Source organism: Neolamprologus multifasciatus, chromosome 14 (genome assembly GCF_963576455.1).
Source record: "Neolamprologus multifasciatus chromosome 14, fNeoMul1.2, whole genome shotgun sequence".
In the NCBI taxonomy this organism is placed as follows: Eukaryota; Metazoa; Chordata; class Actinopteri; order Cichliformes; family Cichlidae; genus Neolamprologus; species Neolamprologus multifasciatus.
In genome coordinates this window covers 2,001,809-2,022,225 of record NC_140452.1, presented here as the reverse complement: position 1 = coordinate 2,022,225, position 20,417 = coordinate 2,001,809, and the positions used below count along the sequence as shown (strand labels likewise).

At 49.7% G+C, this 20,417-nt stretch overlaps 1 protein-coding gene across 4 annotated transcripts in view; it reads right to left on the bottom strand.

Annotated features, from left to right (window-relative positions):
• The window catches only part of plekhg2 (pleckstrin homology domain containing, family G (with RhoGef domain) member 2), a 57,084-nt gene that overhangs the window by 23,779 nt on the left and 12,888 nt on the right, over nt 1-20,417 (bottom strand). For 2 of the 4 annotated variants that reach the window (XM_085131336.1, XM_085131337.1), the window contains exons 2-4: nt 19,740-19,817; nt 8,184-8,713; nt 1,441-1,541 (exon numbers count right to left, since the gene is read on the bottom strand). In XM_085131336.1, the coding sequence (XP_084987462.1) occupies nt 1,441-1,541; nt 8,184-8,713; nt 19,740-19,788 (680 nt within the window). In that variant the 5' untranslated portion in view covers nt 19,789-19,817. Of the gene's footprint in view, nt 1-1,440; nt 1,542-8,183; nt 8,714-10,049; nt 12,043-12,064; nt 16,163-19,739; nt 19,818-20,417 lie in introns of those variants that run through there. The other 2 variants (XM_085131338.1, XM_085131339.1) reach the window with 2 other exon arrangements.

Sequence of the window (20,417 nt, the reverse complement as noted above, 5' to 3'; positions counted from 1 at the left end):
CGCTTTGCTGTGGCACTCGGCTGCTCAGCCTGCTAGCACATCTCATTCACAAGACATTCAGAAAACCTGACCTCTGACCCTAACCTGAAGCTCGGGGTAGTGAGGTCACAGGCAAGCAGTGCAAACGAGTTTCCTGGGAAGGCTGGCCTCCCCATTAGAGACACGGCGAGGAGCTGCTGCTGTTTCGGACATGGACGTCTCCTGGGGGAGAGATCACTTCTCTCAGCTAGTTTGGGAACAACTACGTTCCTCTGGATGAGCTGTGAGTTCGAGGGAGCTGCAGGCTGCATGCACACACTGAGGCATCAACTCCCATGATGCATCTGTGAACGCAGCTGGCCATATTCAGATTGGTTCACCAGCTACGAATCACCCATCATCATCTGGGAAGAACCACCTGTCTCCCTGAGGCTGGTGGAGTCATTCTGATACTTTGGGGGGTCTTTGTGGCTCGCTCCAACCAGACTTTGGCCCCAGTAAGGCCCCAGTAAGGCCCCAGTAAGGCCCCTGGGCCTGCGCTCTTCCTGATCAGTAGCTCCTCCATCCATGCTCAGCCTCTGCGCTGAGCGAGCAGCAGTGAAACGGCTTCACAGGTCTGAGTGTTTGAAGCCGCTCGCTCTGCTGACGTGACGGCGCAGAGCGAGCTGTGAGCGTTTATAGTGAAGCATCCTGGTGGGAATCAAAGCTGCAGCCGTGGCAGTGTTGGTGCTCAGCTTCCTGCTCCTCACACTTCATCCTGCTCAGCAAAGCGTTTTGCTTCTGGCCAAACCTTCGACACAGATCAGCTACGAGCTGTTAGCAGGTCACGCTCTGGCTCAGCCCTCCTGTCTGCAGCTCTGAAGGACACTCGGAGCCAGAACGTGTCACCAAGGAGGTGTTTGTAACACTGCAACACACTGAACGTCCCACACAGGGTTCCTGTTACCAGTGGAGCAGATTTTTCAAATAAAAACAAACAAACAGCGTCGTGTCCACTTTTCATTTCCCTCCATCACACAGTCATGACAGGAGTTTACAGGCTGTGGCCTCACAGAGTTAACTGTATATGAAAGGATGCAGATTTAAGACAAATATGTCGATATCTCAGGGACCACAGTCGCTCACAGTCAGCCGGGATCTGCCGGCGGTTTCTTCCGTTAAAGGAAGTTCTCGCTCTCTGCTGTCACCGTGCTCGCTCATAGGCGGTTGTATTATTGTGCGGTCTTTACTTCACAATTGAAAGTGTTGTGATTTGGTACATTTGGAACTTCTTTCCAGGAAATTTAGAAACTTTTTGTCAGAAACAGCAGAAAAAATCAGCAAAATGACCAAACTCTTCGACTCGTACTCGCCCGACAGCACCGACAGTTAACCAGAGACGACAAAACGCACAAACACACTGTTGATTCGATCTGCTGTCACAGTCACTAACGTGTGACAGCAGCACAGAGGAGCAGTTACCTGTTGAACTCGTAGATGTCCTCGATGTTGCAGAACAGCGTGCTGACCTGCTCGGGTCTCAGCGGCAGGGCGCCGCAGTCGATGATGCAGCCCAGGTAGTCCTGCGGACACACACAGAGGGTTAGAGTCAGCGTTTCCTGCTCCGCACACGCTCTGATTCACTTCTTCGTTGGTGGTTTATTTAGTTTGGCAGCACTCTTTACCCCGACGCTGTCGTGAAGATTAAAGCAGCTTTCAGCTGTGGCGCGAGCAGCAGCAGGTGTTGGATGTCTGACTAATTAGGGATGTCAGCAGAGCGGGCGAAAGTCGGAAAAACACGTTCCAGCTCGGGAATATTCACGGTGCTGGAGTCCAAGCACATGACGCGCACAAGCGTGCTGCAGCAGTTTCCTGTCAAACGTCACAGACAGGCCTCATAATTAATGTAATCTGTGAAAACACGGCGGCGTGGAAGGTCAGCTGACACACGTTTGTCCCAGTTTGTGTTTGAGCACATCTGGATTCATGTTTAATGGCTTCACTGCCCTGTGTGTGTCTGCTTATACAACACGTTCTCATCCCAACACGTAACACGTGACAAACCGTCGGCGTGTCACGCGTCGGGACGAGAACGCTCTGAGTTACATCTTTAATGTTGAGTCTCTTGGGTTTTACTTTCATGTTGTTTAGATTCTGTTTCAGGTTTGATTCGCTGTCTGATTGTCTTGATCGTTTTCACCTGAGTCTTGTTTCTAGTCCTCGGTGTCTGAATCGTCCTCTGCTGACTTTTATGTTAATAATAATAATAATGATGGATTGCATTTATAAAGCGCTTTACAATACCACTATTCATTCACTCTCACATCCACACACTGGTGGAGGCAGCTACAGTTGTAGCCACAGCTGCCCTGCAGACTGACAGAAGCGAGGCTGCCATATCGCGCCATCGGCCCCTCTGGTGAAGTGTCTTGCCCAAGGACACAACGACCAGGACAGAGAGCCCGGGGATCGAACTGGCGACCTTCCGGTTACAGATACGCTTCCCAACCCCCTGAGCCACGGTCGCCCTAAAAATGTTGTTACGGTCGTGGGTCATGACTCAGTGTTTTGAGTTTTTAATTCTTATTGAACTTTGTTTTCGTCAGTTTTCATCATTTCTTGTCTTTTGGTTTCGATGTTGTCGTTCTTAGTTTTCTGTTTTTTCGATGGATTAATAAAGTTTTATTGAATCTAATAACTTTGATCTCAGCCGAACCGATTTACTCCAGAACAAATAAAACAAACAATTACATTTTAGTTATCTGAGCCACTTATATCACGTTTAACCTGAGCAGCGAAAGACAGCAGGAGTCCGCTGCTCTCGCCGCTCGAGTGACCCTTGAACCCCCGGCTCGCTATCGAGCAGGTGGGTGTAATAAAGCAGCGTCTCTGAGTTTCCTCCGACTGAGTCGTCACAGCCGATTCATGACAACTTTGCATTAATGCCTTACTGGATACAATATTATTAATTATTGTATTTAATTCCCCTTAAAGGTTTTAAATAACTTCACAGGGTAAATCACATGACCTCAGCTCAGTTTACCTTCAACTTTAATTCCAGTTCAAGCATTTCTTATCACAGCAACACTCAATGAAACATTTCCTGCGAGTGTTCGAGTGCAGAGTAATAAAAGGCGAGATGTGCTGGACAAACAGCTCAGCATGCAAACCAGCAACCAATCAGCGTCTGTGCACGCTGCAAAGCACCGGCTCTCATAAAGCACGCGAGGTGATATCAGCCGTGCAACGCCAACGTTTACAGGAACAAAATCATGTGACGTGGAAACTGCCCGCGCTCCTCAGCAGGTGGTTTCACATCGACGAACAGGAGGCGACGGCTTCTCGAGTGCAACACCCGAGCAGAGGTGCCGAAGCAAACCTGTCGACACTTCCTGCGTGAGCAGGAAACCACCTCGCCGTCAGAGACGCCGAGCTCAGGGTGCCCACAGGCAGGAGGGTAAACAGGAAGCAAGCAGGAAGTAAAGGAGGAACAGAAGCTGGTTATCAGACTCTGAGGACAGTCGGTCACGATGCTGCGACACAAACTGCAGATTCATCGTGTTCGTTTATTTACAGCAGCAAATGTAATTTCCTCATAATGACCTTAAACGCTGTCACGAGGCAGTCAGCTGATGTAAGAGTCAGACTGATGCTCCTCCACTGCTGAGGAGCATCAGTCTGCTGGTCGTCATGCAGTTTGTCCAGCTTCACCTCGTTTACCGATCATTCAGCCTCAGCAGTGATCGGACGATTGAGTGAAAGCAGCTGATACATCTGCCTTCATCACTCTGCACTCAGTAACTTTTTATACGGACACGTGTGACGTGCTGCAACGTCATCCACACATCCGACCGGCTGCACTCGACTCGAGAGGAGATGATCAGACAAACAGTGTGAGACGCACGAGGCCGAGGTCTGCTCGCCAACACTTAAACAATCGAATCAGTGCTCCTCTTCCTCAGTCTGCTGCCTGAATCCACAACAGATTAAACTGCTGCAGCTGTCATCACACACGCCCCGACGTGTTTCTGTGCTCATCATTCGCCGTCAGATTTAACAGAATCGTTTTAAAGATCACGTGAACGTCTCGGGTCCTTCTGAGGGCCGTCTGTCTGTGCTCAGCCCGTCTGTGCTCAGCCTGTCTGTGCTCAGCCTGTCTGTGTTCAGCCTGTCTGTGCTCAGCCTGTCTGTGTTCAGCCTGTCTGTGCTCAGCCTGTCTGTGTTCAGTCTGTCTGTGTTCAGCCTGTCTGTGCTCAGCCTGTCTGTGTTCAGTCTGTCTGTGCTCAGTCTGTCTGTGTTCAGCCTGTCTGTGCTCAGCCTGTCTGTGCTCAGCCTGTCTGTGTTCAGCCTGTCTGTGCTCAGCCTGTCTGTGTTCAGTCTGTCTGTGTTCAGCCTGTCTGTGCTCAGCCTGTCTGTGTTCAGTCTGTCTGTGCTCAGTCTGTCTGTGTTCAGCCTGTCTGTGCTCAGTCTGTCTGTGCTCAGCCTGTCTGTGTTCAGCCTGTCTGTGTTCAGTCTGTCTGTGCTCAGTCTGTCTGTGTTCAGCCTGTCTGTGCTCAGTCTGTCTGTGTTCAGCCTGTCTGTGCTCAGTCTGTCTGTGCTCAGCCTGTCTGTGTTCAGCCTGTCTGTGCTCAGTCTGTCTGTGCTCAGCCTGTCTGTGTTCAGCCTGTCTGTGCTCAGCCTGTCTGTGTTCAGTCTGTCTGTGTTCAGCCTGTCTGTGCTCAGCCTGTCTGTGTTCAGCCTGTCTGTGTTCAGCCTGTCTGTGCTCAGCCTGTCTGTGTTCAGCCTGTCTGTGTGACTCACACAAAGCTGGACGCTGTCCTCCACGACCCCGTCAGAGGATGATCTCCAGCTCGGCTCGTTGGAGGTGAACGGCGTCAGTTTTTCATCAAATTTCACGTCATATTTGTGTGAAATTTTCCACACAGCCATCGAGCTGTAAACAGGCAACACGAGCCTCCTAAAATACCTCCGAGGAGGAGATCAAATTACACTTCACTTCCACATCAGGATGCACTTTGAGTATGAACGAGGCCGTTGTGTTGAGCTGCTTGGAGGTTTTATGTGAACTAAATTATCCGTGATACGCTGCGGCGTGCGTTTCCAACGCTCGCTGCAGCGAACTCGACGTGTCGGCCTCTCGTTGGGACTCTCAGGGAAACTCGTGTTTCTAGGAGACGGCTGCAAACACAAATCATCACTTTCTGTTTTTTCCTCAATCACGTCCAAAACAAGCGCTCGCTCTCAGCTCCCCTGTGTGAGCATAACGAGGCTGTAATGAGAGGCCTCGGACACACTCAGCACCTTTTAAAGGCGAGAGGAAAAACTCAGACACGCTGGAAGGCCGAGACGAGAGAAAAATGACAGAGCTCAACGGGAAGATGAAGAGAGGAAGACGAGAGGAATGAGGAAGAGCCGCGAGGGAAACGTTTCTTAAAACAATCAGAGAGCGAGCGCAGGGAGAGGAAGAGCGAGGAGAGGAGCGCGTTCGTGAGGACGGAGCGTGGGAAGCGTGAGAGATGAGAAACGTGACGGTGGTTTGAACTCGGATGCAGAAACCACAGAATGTGCTGTTTGTCTGCAGGACGCCGTCCACGATGCGGTCGCCGCCTCGACCATTCTTTCCACTCAGCTGTTTACACGCCGCGTGACTCGATACGCTCCGGTGTTTACAGGCGCCGACGCTCCTGATCCCACGTTCGGGTCAACACATGATAGCTGCCGCCCAAACGGCGTGCTGGGAGGAAGCTGCTCGGAAATGGGACGTTGCCCCAGGAGACGGAGAGTCGCTGTGAGCCCCGCGGTTTGGGTTCAGTCAGGTTAGCCGTGCATTTGAGAATAATTAGTGAATCATGTGGACGGAGGTCACTCTGCTGCGCTGCTGCTGTGATTTGATGCTGCGGAAATAAATGGATTTGAACTTTGAACTTTGAGTCTCAAATGTTGATTTTTATCTCTGAAGCAGAAAGAAGAACGTCTTCTAGTTCAGTTTGTGGCTAAAGCTCGGCGACCTGCTGCATCCTGAGAGGTGACGAAGCTGCACGTGTCTTCCTCACGCGCAGCGCTGAGCGGCTCATGATGGCGGCTCACGATGGCGGCGCTGTAACCTTTGTCTTTTGCACTGATTGCATTTTGTTTCTGCTCACAGAGTCTGCGCCTCTTCCTGCCATCATCCTCCGCCTGCTCCACCAACCCATCGACCTCATAACAGTTTACACGAGCGATGGCGAGCTCTGATGTGGTTGGTGGGCTGAATGTAAACGCTGCCTCTGCTCTGATTCGCTCTCTTCGCTCCTGCGTTCGTCTTTTTGTCTTTCCCTTCATGTCAAGTCCAAATTCTTTGTATCCTTATCCTCTTGCTGCTACTCCTAAACCTTTCCCTTCTCCGTCACCTCCTCCATCTCTGTCTCCTTCTCTTAACCCCCTCTTCATCTATCTCTCCTCCTCCTCAGCTTCCTGTCCCCCTTGGCTGCAGGCCAACAGCTTGTTCGCTTCGTTTTCTCCGTCCACCCCAGTGACGCTTGTTTCAGCAGTTTTTGATAAATCTCTGGACTTCAGGCATCAGGAGGGAAGAAGCGTTAATGAGTAAAAGAGACGAAGCAGGAGGAGCGACGTCAGTCTGACAGCTGACTGTGAGACGAAGAAGGAACGACGGAGACGCTCAGTCTTCCTCTTTCCAAGAGTTTCTGCACTGCATTGTTCTCAAACACACACACAGACACACACAGGACAGAGGTGTGAGGTTTGCTGCAGACCTGCTGCACAGAGCGCTCAGGGTGGACGTTAGATTTAATCACCTGGTGGTCCCTCCCAGTGGTGAATCACCTGAAATCAGTCTGATTCTTACTCGGAAAAGTGGAGGAGCCGGCGTGACCGTGAGCGAGCTTCAGCCCAAAGAATTCAGCGATAACAACGATCCAATAACAGCCCAGAGGAGTCATGTGACTGTCAGAGTGACCGTGTGGACGAAAGCAGGAGTCAGGAGGGATTAACCAGGTTTGTCCTCTGCAGAAGGTCGAGAGACGAGACTGACAGACAGCTGATAAACCTGATGACAGAGTGTGTGTGTGTGTGTGTGTGTGTGTGTGTGTGTGTGTGTGTGTGTGTGAGTGTGCGTGTGATGGCAGAGGATGAAAGCAGCAGTAAATTTTCTCTTTTACTTCAAAAGGATGTTTCACACTCCGATCGTACAGCCACACACACACACACACACACACACACACACACAGACACACACACACACACAGACACACACACACACACAGACACACACACACACACACACACACACACACACACAGACACACACACACACACAGACACACACACACACACACACACACATATGCGCACACACACACACAAACAACTAAGTCAGCAAATTCTGTCAGGACGAGTTTTTCTATTCAAAAGTTCCTTTGAAGAGAACTAATTTTTCACTCAGCGGGACACAGTCCTCACTTAGGAGAAATGTGGAATGATTTCCCACAATGCAACAGGAATCACAGCAATAACGCTGGCATGTCTGACATGCAGACGTCTATCTGAGCTCACAGGGTTTATTTAGTTGTCTCCACTTGTGTTGTTGGGAGTGATGCCAACAAGAATAACAAACTTCTTGGAGGCTACATTCAATCTTCTCTTCAAGCACCAGTGCCTTGCTCATGGGCACCACAGTGCTGTTGGTCAGAGAGGCTTTCCTATCCTGACTTTATCCTTCTGCACTGATCCGTTGGCCTTCAAAAAGCCATTTAACACATACAAACTGTGTTGTGCTTTTTTATAAACTGAAGGAAGAGAGCAAACTGAAACTGAACCTCAAAATCTGAGTGTGGACAAAGATAAGAAAAGCTGCAGTTCCTCTGACGTCCACCGGGGGCTCCAGCAGCGAGTCAGTCCCCACAGGCTGCCACGTTAAAACGTTACAGCAGAAATAAACATGTTTACAGCCTGATGCACAAACTGTTCTTAGGGTAACACCAGTATGCTAAGACAGACACTGGAGAAGAAGCTGTGCTGTCAGATGCATTCACATTAGCATTAGCATGCATTAGCGTAGCTTCCTCTCTGATCATGATTCTGTGGCTGCATGTTCTCACACGAGCAGCTGCAAACAGCTGGAGGAAATAAATCGTTTCTAAAAGTCACGAGTCATTTTGGGCCGTCCTGCCTCCTCCGGGTCGAACGCTGCAGTGACGTGAACACTTTGGTTGGATGAAAGCTCTTACCTCCACGATGCTCTTCAGATCTCTGACGTAGGCTTGCTCCGTCTCCACGATCTCCAGGACCACTCGGTCCAGCCGTGAAAGCTGTCTGGGCGTGGCCACCGCCGCCGCCGCTGCCACCCCCACCGGACTAGCAGCATTACTGGGGTGGCCGCCTCCTCCTGTCACCTTGGCGACACACGCCCCTCCTCCTCCAGATGCTCCTCCTCCACCTCCATGAGGTGTGAGGGGAGTGAGGTCCAGACTGATGTCTGAGCCGTTTCTTTTTGGCGTGGAGGACGACGATGAGGCGTTGTACGTCGGCACTGCGCCGTAAGGAAGTGAGGAGGATGAAGAGGATGAGGAGGAGTGGGAGGAGTCCTGCAGGGAGACTGACGAGGCAGAGGAGGAGAGGGAGAGGGAGGCGGGACGCTCTCCGTCCGAGCAGACGGTGTTGACGGAGGTGCAGGAGGACGACGCTCCTCGCTCTCCGGATGACATCATCCTACCCACAATCCCACTCAGAGATGAGACTGAGGAGGGACGTTTGGCAGCTGGAAAGAAAAGAAGACAGAAAAATGCACAAGTTAGTCCACGAGCGAGTTTTAAACACAGTTTAAAACACAGAAGTTTAACAAGCTGCAGTTCCTCTAACGTCCACCAGAGGCTCCAACAGTCACAGTGTTTTTATAAGTTACAGCTTAAAGTTTGCACTTTTAGGGGCGTGGCCTATTTGACTTACAGGCGGGTGTAGCTGCTAGCTGTCTGCTAACCAAGTTTAGCTGATAACACTCCGGTTTTCCCTTCTGGCTCCAAAAACCTGATATTGTGGCCATGAAACGAGACATCTTTTATTTACAGGCTGTATTTTTAGCTAAAACACCCAAACAGAAACCAGTCGAACGTTTCCTCGTGTGTGTGATGAGGCGGGACAGTGAACTCACCACACACTGGAACAGCTGACTGTGAGCGCACAACATCCAAAGTCAAACATAAGGCCTGGGGGCCAGAACTGGCCGGTTACAGCCTGCGTGACAGCTGATATAGGCCCCGCCCATTCACAAAGCAAAGTAATGAAATACTAGAGCAACAGTTAAATGACAGAAAAGTTCTTTCACAGTTTACAACAACACCCTTTTTTACAGTGTGTCCACAGTAAAACGAAGCTTTTCTGTAATTTTACACGTTTTTTTTGTTGCTTTCAGCTCGGAGAGTCGCGCAGCGGCGTTTCTTTATCATGTGGAAAAACTGAGACGTGGTGTTGGAATTTCACTGCTTCTCATATTAGTACATCTGAGCGTACACTTGACTTCTTTACACCGACAGAAAGGAGAGCTTCATGGTCCACTGAAGACCAAAGTGTGCTGTATGAGGTCGTGACGTTTGACAGCTGAAAGGATGATTCAGCAAAGCTGGGCGGGTGTATATGGTTAAGCCACGCCCACTTTTACACCTCAGTTATGTTGTGTTTTTTGTGGGTCAGCTTGTAAGGAATCATGAGGTGGTGTCAAGATGTAGCGTCTAGACCTTTGACCCATGTAAGGTGGACCTGTGGCTTCAGGCACAGCTGGGCCACAGCTGGGCCACAGCTGGGCCACAGCTGGGCGTGGCTTCAGCCACAGCCATCCAGTCGTCTCCGCTGCTAGTTCACAGTTGATTTATCATCAGAAATCAATCAGGCTGAATCCTCGATGAACACGAGGCTCGTTTCCTCGTTCTGGTTTAGAGGAAGGATGCTGACGAGCTGCCTTCACACTAACACCAGTGGGTGTGTTTTTCTCCACAGTGGAAGATAAAAACCATCTGCACGCCTGCTCGGTTCTTCCATGACCCAACACCAGAGCCCACCATAAACTCCTCCCTCCTTCAAAACCCAAAGCAGCGCCTTACCTGCCCGTCCAACAGGTGAGCCCTCAGAAACACTTCCAGCTGTTGCCACGGTGACTTCCTGATCACTGTAAACCTGCCGTGTGACTTTCAGAGTAAACAGGAAGTGTGTGCGCAGCAGAGCGGATCGTCACACTCTTCCTCTTTTTGTACATTCTTCCTTTTCATGAAAGACTTTCTCACACGTTGAAGGAGCAGCCATCTTTACCGTGGCTCCATCAGCAGCACGTCTTTCCTGTTAAAGTTCAGCCCCGTCACAGAGCGCGAAACCCAGACTGCTGATAGACACCTGGTGCCTCCTCGAGGCCGAGGCTCCACTGAGAGCGCCGCAGGTGACAGGAGGCTGCAGGAGGCTCAGGGTCAAACTGTTCTCTGGGGTAAAAGGTCACATCGTCGGACCAAACAGAGTCTGAGAGAGTCTGAGACCCGGCCTGGACTGAGTATGTTCTCCAGCTCAATGCTGGACGTCCCTGATGCTCCTCAGTCTCTGGTCCCTACATCAGTAGGTCCAACGAGGGGCTGCCCCCCCTCCAAAGTCATCAAACAGCACCAGAGACAGTTAAGATGTTACTTTAAGGCAAAACCACCGAAGGAGATGTGCCACAAACACACGTGTGAAGTGTGAGATCAGAAACACACGATGTGCTGCAAACTCAAAGTTTTTCATTTCTTTTGTTTCCCTGAAGCGTTTAGCAAACGCCAGTTTGTGGTTTCAGAGGGAATCACTGAGTCTGTTTCCTTCTCTGCATTTCTCTGAAATGCCACCAAACATGGCAACATCTCTGCGACGGCGAGCTGATCCTTCGCTTCAGACTGCAAACCTGAACCACACCTGAACCGAGCCCGGCAGAGAGACGCTGAGAGGGAGAAGTAATTAAAGTCCATTAGCGTTTAAATTCCAGACGTCCCGGCGGGAGGACTTTCCGTGCGCCGTTAGATGAGAACATTTTTCCACTTTCCAGCTGATATTAGAGTTTCGTAACTGCAGGAACGCCTCAGACAGCAGCGTCGTGAGCAGCTAACCTCACGTGCACGTGGCTGATGCTCCATGAATTACACTCACGTATTGTTATGAGGAAGGAAGCAAAGAGGATGAGTGTCAGACTCACATTAAGCTCATCAGGCTCAGCTTTGTCCCACCAACAGAAACTGGGTGAGTTGTTATCCTACACCTGACTCTCTGCCAGCAGGCTGAGCACAGTCGTGCACAGCGCTGACGTGATTGCCTGGTTGCTAGCAGGTTGCTCATAGTTTGCATGGAAGACGCTGACTAGTCTGCAAACTACGAGCAACGAGTCACCAAGCAGCAGCAGCAAAGACTTGAACAAGCGTTCAGAGAACAATCACAGGCCTGATAGCAGCTGTCAGCAACCTCTCGCCAACAGGATGGAGAATGCTCGTTGTGACTGCTGTCCTGTCACACCTTCATCCTCCTACCTGGGACTATGGTGGACTCAAAAATGGGACTTTTATCTGCCATCACTGACACGCCTCCAAATCTCGGTACGAGCATATAAGGAGGTGCAGCTCTATGACAGGTCGAAGCTGGTCGAAGGTCTGGTTGACTCGCTGTGGTTTTTGAACACTTTGCAACACGCCGCTGCGAGTCGATGGTGGAACATCGAGGCGGGACGCCGTGTCGCAGCATCCTGTTACAGCACCGCTCCCAAACTCACTGAGCTCTTTAAAACAAGTAAAGGTAAAGGCCAGCTGCACACACATGTGGCTGGATCAGGCACGAAGAGGCTGCACGTGCAGTTTCATGCTGATGTGTGGAAAGATAACCACCGGACCATCGCACTCACAGCTTTTACTTCATGTGTTCCTGCAGATATTCTCAAATACTTTTAGTACTTAGAGGTTAAAGTACTGAGATATAAACTGTTTCCAGCTCATCCTGAGCTACAATGAAGAACATCGCACAGGATCACCTTCAGCCCGTCATTAAACATCAGAGAAATAAACACAGCTCAGTCAAACAGCAGAACAAAAGCCATCAGAGACGTAGAGCGACTTACTTTGAGTTTGCAGTGTGTGTCTGTGTGTGTGCGTCAGGCGGTCCACATGTTTGTCTGTTCAGATTTAATGACACAGCTCACCGTTAAACACCGACCGAACAAAACTGCTTCTCAACACATCTGATTTCCTGATTTCCTGTTATTGGCTGAGTGTGTGTGTCTGTGTGTGTGTGTGTGTGTGTGTAAGAGAGAGAGAAAATGACACGAGCATTTGTCAAACCACATCCTGCATTTGAAGTCAGGTGCAGCACTTTCAGATTATCTCAAACACACACACACACACACGCGCGCGCACACACACACACACACACACACGCACACGCACACACACACGCACGCATACACACACACACACATACCTGTAAAAGTGTAAATAGATCTGTGTAACTACCTGATGTAATGTTGTGTCCTTATAAACTGACACAGGAAGTGTCTGTAGTCGTGGTCAGTTAGTCGTCACAGCCAGCTGGTGCTGTGAGTCATGTGACCTGGAAACATATTTGCATTAAAACTCAGCAGCATAGCTGCCGTTACCCAAAAACCTACTTTTGTCTAATGAGGCCCATCCGACCAAACAGGAAGCTGACTGTCAGAGTAAAATGTCGACATTACTTGGTTTAAAGATCCGACCCGGAGCTGCTTTTCTTCGGGCTAACGTTACCTAAAGCTAGCTCGCTAACACAAATACAGCGCGAGCTGTCTCACAGTAAAACCCGTCGGCTCATTCATTCAGAGCTAGCTGTTAACTTATATTAAACACCCAACCAGCAAACCACATCCACTTTCTTTTTAAAGATACACTGTCAGGGTTCGGGTTACTACATATTTGGTGTGAAGGCGTTGGCCAATGTGACGCCACTGACCGTCCTGCTTTCTCCCTCTGGGACGTAAGTTAATGTGCATTTATAAACTTAGCGCTGGATTCAGGAATGTGCTGAGGCGCCCCCTGCTGGACAAAAAAATACTTGACTGGACTTGAGAGCGTCAATCATTGAACACGTGCAGCTAGCTGTTACGGAGCTACACCACATTGAATGTAATTGAATTGAAATTGAATTTAATGCATATTGTTAATTTCCTTTGGTCCTTGAACATGTCGCGTTTCTTCACTGAGCATTAAAAACATTTCCTGCTGACAGTGATTCTGTATCTAACGGGTCCATAAAACGGTAAAAACAACCTTCGTGGCGAATAAGACAAAACTCAGAATTTTACTGTGGACGCAGGAAAAATGGCAGAGAAACCTGGTTACAGGAGACAAAGTGCGTGGACGCGTCAGTCACTGCACTCAGAAACAGCTGAGCCTGAAGGCAGAGAGCGTTTCACCATTTTTAAGGTGGAATTTCCCTTTAAACACACGCTGTAAATCTGTGGGGCGGCGTGGACTCCAGCGTGTGATTACAGTAATAAGAGAGCAGCTCCTCGCTGTCATTAGGAGTGCGACTGTGACGCCACAGGTTTCTGCTCCAACCGCAGCGTGTGGAGCCGGCGGCGCCGGAGGCGGGAACGTTCCCGCCGAGCCGTCCTCCCAGGTGTCCTCAACCACTGGGCGGGAGTCGGAAGCCACCTTCAAATATCAGGTTAAACAGCCTGTGTGAGGAACACGGCGCTTTATTTCAGCCAATAATGTTCGAGCAGGGAGAAACAGCGAGAAAGGGCGGAGCTTAAATAGTGACGGAGGAGTTACACCGTCAGAGGATCGAACATCAGGATTCGTCCTGGAATCAAACCTGAACAGCTGACAGAGCAGCGACAGGCTGAAGCGTCTGCCGTCGTGCCCACATGTTGAACAGGAAGTGTTTCTGGTGGGCGGGTCCTCGGTAAAACTCCTGTGATTGCACCAATGACCAATGAGAATGCAGGACACCGCTGACTGACATGTGGATGGGCTGTACGGTTTCCTAGGCAACCAAACTTCCTGTGGATGTTTTTTCTGACGAACAGTAAAACAATAAATATATTCAATGAGACGTTCAGGCGCTCCAGGATATAATTATTATTATTATGACAGAGGAATTCCTCTGTGCCCTTCAGGGGGTTTGAAATGCATTTATTTATTTTGAAAGAACATTTTGATTTATTTTTGTATCCAATACAAAAACAAATAATCCCACTGACGATAATAATAATAATGATAGTACTCAACTTCCTGTCTGCTGTTTTTGATGTGGTCTTCTCAGGCGCTCGTTTCCTCTTTACGTGCTCTGCGCTGAGATGTCGTCAAATGTCCATCAAACCTTTCTGTGACCCCTCCCCCCCGATGTCGCCTCGTCTCACGTGACGTTTTATCTGCAAAGTTTCTGGCAGGAAGTCTGACCTGAGAGGCCACGCTCAGCTTCCTGTCAGTCCTCAACAACTGTCAGTCATGATGTTGGAAACTGAAGCTGGGCCCGCCTTCTCCCGAGCAGCTCCGCCCACTTATTTAACCCCCCATTTATTTACTTATTTAACTCTGAGGATAAGAAGAAACATGAAGACGGCTGTGACCAAACTCTGAAAGGTTAAATACGAGGAATGTAACGTGAAGCCAGATGTTTGAATAGTTGGAATTTAACTTTGAGCTCAAAGAAAACACTGGAGCTGGACCCTCAGCGGGGGAAACACTAAACCAACGAGAGCCTGACATCGCTGAAGATGATCCAGAGCCGCCTTAACAAACACAAAGTCCTGCTTTGACACAGTGGATGCAAACGGGCCGAGCGTCCCGCCGCAGAATCGATCAGCAATCAACCGCGATAAAAATCGAAGCATTTAAAGTGATTAAAGCTTCGGCGCAGTTATTGTGCAATCGTACGGCCATTACATCGGAGCGCCGGCGCTCTGGCAGCTCAGCGTTAACAACAGCCGATCCTGTGCTGAGATCTCTGCGTGTGCTCAGGAGCACGTCTGGAAAGCGTGAGCACTGAACGCATCGCCGCAGCCACACATGAAGCACGGCGTCCACCACGTAGAGACAACCCGAGGAACCAGACTCATTAAGGTGGACTGAGGCGGTCCCGTGCTCGGCTCCACTCGCCTGACACGCTGAAAACGTGGAGCATCAAGAGAAGGAAGTGAAATCGTATGTGCAGCATGACGAGGAGTCATGACTCGCCGTGTTCTTTGTCATGTACGTCTGACGCATCACCGAGCAGCGCCACCGAGGAAGGTCTCGCCCCGAGACACGAGAGAGTGGAGACAACGAGCCTGAACTGTGCGTGTGAAAGTGCTAAAGAGACATGTTGACAGAGACAAAGACAGGAAGTGAGGCTTCTCAGATCATGACCTTTGACCCCCCTGACGGCACCAAGCCAAATGCTGGAAACACACACGTCACGTCTGCAGCCCTCGAGCTGTGTGCTGGTTTAAACTCGCGTGGACTAAAAATCATCTCACGTCTGCTCCTCTGATTGAGTCTGATGAGCAACAGAAACTCGCCCTGAGCTCGTTACTGTGAGGGCTGGAGCTTCCCGACGTGGATGACATCATGAAGCGTGTTACAGGCGTGTGACACACCGAAGCAGGAGTGCAGTAAAGGCATTTTCTGTCCACGCCACGTTATTTCTACAGGTGCTTTATTCATGTTCCAGGTGTGCAATCAGGCTCCACCCACAGGTGAGGGTGGGAGTGCACGCCGCAGGCCGTGTCTGTGCCGTGCGGAGCAGCGCTCCACCTTTTTCAGGAGCTTCACCCTCAGCTGAAAAACATTTTGTGTTTTCAGGTATGAAAGTGACTTTTAAGCGGAGCACGCTGTCAGATGTTTGCCTCTGCTCTAACATCTGCATGTCTGCGCTCTAACATCTGCATGTCTGCGCTCTAACATCTGCATGTCTGCGCTCTAACTGCTGCATGTCTGCGCTCTAACATCTGCATGTCTGCGCTCTAACATCTGCATGTCTGCGCTCTAACATCTGCATGTCTGCGCTCTAACTGCTGCATGTCTGTGCTCTAACATCTGCATGTCTGCGCTCTAACTGCTGCATGTCTGCGCTCTAACATCTGCACGTCTGCGCTCTAACATCTGCATGTCTGCGCTCTAACTGCTGCATGTCTGCGCTCTAACATCTGCATGTCTGCGCTCTAACTGCTGCATGTCTGCGCTCTAACTGCTGCATGTCTGCGCTCTAACTGCTGCATGTCTGCGCTCTAACATCTGCATGTCCGTGCTCTAACATCTGCATGTCTGCGCTCTAACTGCTGCATGTCTGAGCTCTAACTGCTGCATGTCTGCGCTCTAACATCTGCATGTCTGTGCTCTAACATCTGCATGTCTGCGCTCTAACATCTGCATGTCTGCGCTCTAACATCTGCATGTCTGTGCTCTAACTGCTGCATGTCTGTGCTCTAACATCTGCATGTCTGTGCTCTAACATCTGCATGTCTGTGCTCTAACATCTGCACGTCTGCGCTCTAACATCTGCATGTCTGCGCTCTAACATCTGCATGTCTGTGCTCTAACTGCTGCATGTCTGTGCTCTAACATCTGCATGTCTGTGCTCTAACATCTGCATGTCTGTGCTCTAACATCTGCACGTCTGCGCTCTAACATCTGCATGTCTGCGCTCTAACTGCTGCATGTCTGCGCTCTAACATCTGCATGTCTGCGCTCTAACTGCTGCATGTCTGCGCTCTAACATCTGCATGTCTGCGCTCTAACTGCTGCATGTCTGCGCTCTAACATCTGCATGTCTGCGCTCTAACATCTGCATGTCTGCGCTCTAACATCTGCATGTCTGCGCTCTAACTGCTGCATGTCTGCGCTCTAACTGCTGCATGTCTGCGCTCTAACATCTGCATGTCTGCGCTCTAACATCTGCATGTCTGCGCTCTAACTGCTGCATGTCTGCGCTCTAACATCTGCATGTCTGCGCTCTAACATCTGCATGTCTGTGCTCTAACATCTGCATGTCTGCGCTCTAACATCTGCCTGTCTGCGCTCTAACTGCTGCCTTTGTTTCCAGTCTGGATTCTTCCCTCTTACTTATTTATTTCACAACGTTTTTATCAGCAGGGAGGCTTCAAAAAGCAGCCAATCGCAGCCAAGAACACAACTTCAGATTTAAAAAAAGAATCCCCTCTCTCTCCCCTCGCTCCCTCATTTCTTCCTTTCCTCCTTCCTGGTGCACGCCTCCCTTTCTCCTCCTCGCCGGCTCCTTGTTCTGCAGCCTTATCTTGGGCGTTCTCGCTATTTTCTGCCTCACGCCTTTCTGTGGTTACAATCAACAGATCTGTGTGACCCTTTATGAAGTGTGTGAGTGTGTGTGTGAGCGCAGAAACATTGTTCAGAGTTACAGTTTATCACCACAAACCATACAACTTCCTTCACACAGTGTATTGGTGTGTGTGTGTGTGTGTGTGTGTGTGTGTCTTTGGTAATTGCAGTGTTTTTTAAGAGAAGCCGTGCTCTGGTATGTTTCTGTGTGTGTTTGTGCGCTAACTATGGAAGCCAATATAGCAGCAGAGCAACTAAACAGCATGGTGGCTGTGTGTAATTACACATCATTACTGTGTGTGTGTGTGTGTGTGTGTGTGTGTGTGTGTGTGTGTAGTCCGTTCTGCTGGGCCTCTCTGGTTTGGTTACAGGAAGTCACAGCTGAGGGAGAAATCTGAGCTGAGGCTCCAAACACTGAAAGTGACGCTCAGCAGCGTCACAGGAAAAACGCACCAAACAACTGAATATTTCAAATGTGAAATTAGTTTAACACACACTCACATCTGCAGCGATGAAGGCTGACTCAGGTGAGAATCAACCCCACACAAGGGCCGTGTGTTACCCACTGAGTGTCTAATGTGACTGTGGTCGTGTTTATCAGGTTAAAAGAACCTTCTAGTATTAAGCGAGCATCGACCTCCAGGGTTAAAAGTATGAAGCCAACATAGAAGTCCTAGAAACTGCAGTTCCTCTGACGTCCAGCAGAGGCAGCAGAGAGTCAGTCCCATAGACTCTAATGTTAACACTGTACAGCAGAAATGAACATGTTTACAGCCTGATACACAAACTGTTTGTTCTCTGTGGATAATTTCTTCTTTATAACTCGCCTGTTTAAACTGTATTATGGCATAAAGTTTGCATTATTAGGGGCGTGGCCTCTCTGACTGACGCCCCTGACCAATAACATGGCTGCTATCAGGTTGCTGTAACAGCCATGCAGGAAGGCGGAGCTCCAGTTTTAGTGAAGTTCAAGGGTTTTATTTGGATGTTACTGAGCTCTGATTAGCAGGTCTCTGTCTCTATGGATTGCTAACCAAGCTAGCTAGCATTAGCCACTGCTTCTGGCACCAGCCAAACCACTAAAGCTACATGCCCAAACAATGGGTCACAGGTGTGGGGGTGCTACCCCGGCTATCATCGTGCGAGGTACGCCCTGGACAGGTCTCCAGTCTGTCACAAGGCGAACATTACAAACAAATATACAAAAATATTGACTAAACAAATATTGACACTAAAAAAACTTTCAAAGTCGCTCAAACAAAGAGACACATGCTGACGTGAAAGTTACCTTTGAGCATCGACTATGACAGGACTTGAACCAACAATCACTGAAACTCTCCTGAAGGCCTTTACAGCACCAACGCAGCTGTTGTCCCACAGTCTAGAACTCCTCTCACAAGGAGGGGAACGTCACGCCCACTCTGCAAACAATCACTGCACGAAGTTTCCAAAATCAAGCTTTTCAGCTCAGCTGTTCTTTATGACGCTGCGTCTCTGAGGCTTTCTGAGCATGCTCACTTACTCTCACTGCACCAGCTGCACGCCAGGCTCTGTGGCGCAGTGGACAGTGCATTGGACTTCTCGTGAAGAAAAAGCAAAAGTCTGCGGGTTTGAGTCCCGTCAGAGTCCGTCTTTATTGTTGGAATTACACCTGATGCTGTATCTGGTAACTCACAGGAAATAAATGAATGGAAGCTCACGAGGAGCATACAGGAAGCTGTTCCTCACGCTCTTCACAGGGAAAAGGCGACGTAACGTTTTTATGCTTGGACTCTGCTAGAGTAGCTTTGCATGATTCACACTCCAAAATAAGCCTCTCACTACTACTGCTTCCTGTTTAAAGATTCAGACAGAACACGACTAACAACCTGCAGACCAGGACCGCTCTCCGCTGTCCTACCAGCTGCGTCAGCTGCACAGCACGTGGCTCTGCAGCACAATGGACAGCGCGTTGGACTTCTAGACAAGAGTAAGGCAAAGTTCAAAGGTTGTGGGTTGAAGGCCCACCTGAACACCAATCCATGGTTAAACCCTATCCTGTCTACACACACTTTACGTTGCTGGTTTCTCTGTACGCTGATCTTCTTCGTTTCTTCTGCTTGGTTTGGCTCAGTCGAGACTCTGCATAACGATCCTTGGCTCAGCCTCACGTACGACCCAGTTAGCACCGAATGTTTGGCCAAAGAGTGTTATTGGGACATATTTGGCCTCAGCACCAGTTTGGATGACTCACCTCAGTAACATCTAAACGAGCCAACTGCCAACTGTTGGGACGCACCTCAAATATCACACAACAGCATCTGCTATCTGCCCAAAATGAGATATTTCACATGTCTGGAGACAAAAGTTTCAAAAGTCCAATATTTCCTCTTTTAGCTGCTTTTGGTTTCCACCGGCTCCTGGAGAAAAACCTCTCTCTACATTTTTCACCGGCTCATCTGAAGGTGTCGTAACGTAGCTTTATCAGAGCTGGATAGGCCTTACCTGTGTTACTGGGCGATCTCTGGCTGCCACGCCGTGACCCCTCAGGCATGGTGTGATAGTGTCACAGGAAGCAGAAACCTGGAGAAACAAAAATCCCAGTTAGCCTCTTCTTTCAACACAAACCACATCCCAGTGCGACGTGTCTTCATGTCATGACAGCAGCGGCACGAAGAGATACGAGCTTCATACAAGCTGCTCACACAAGAGAGGAGGAGGAGGAGGAGGAGGAGGAGGGGTCCAAATAAAAGTTTCACTCTCCCTTTGTGTGAAAACAGTGAGGACATATGTAATGTTTGGCTGAACGACAAGAATGAGGTCTCTTCTCCAAAGCCTGTGTGTGTGTGTGTGTGTGTGTGTGTGTGTGTGTGTGTGTGTGTGTGTGTGTGTGTGTGTGTGTCCACTGGAGGGTAACGGCCTCCTACACAGTCATTGATACAGTAACACAGATTGACCCAATTAAAGCGTTGTACGTAAACAAGTGTTTCTGCAGCTGTCTGCAGGAAAACTGGGAGATGTGGGTCAGAGGGGAGGGGGGGCATGGGGGAGAGGGGGGAGACGGGGGTCGGGGTGTCTGTAATGAAAGCCAGATGGCGAGCAGGCCTGCTGCAGGTCTGCTGCAGGTTGCTGGTCGAAACTCTCTCACTGTGTCAGAAACACCTGCAGTTCTGCTTCGTGTCC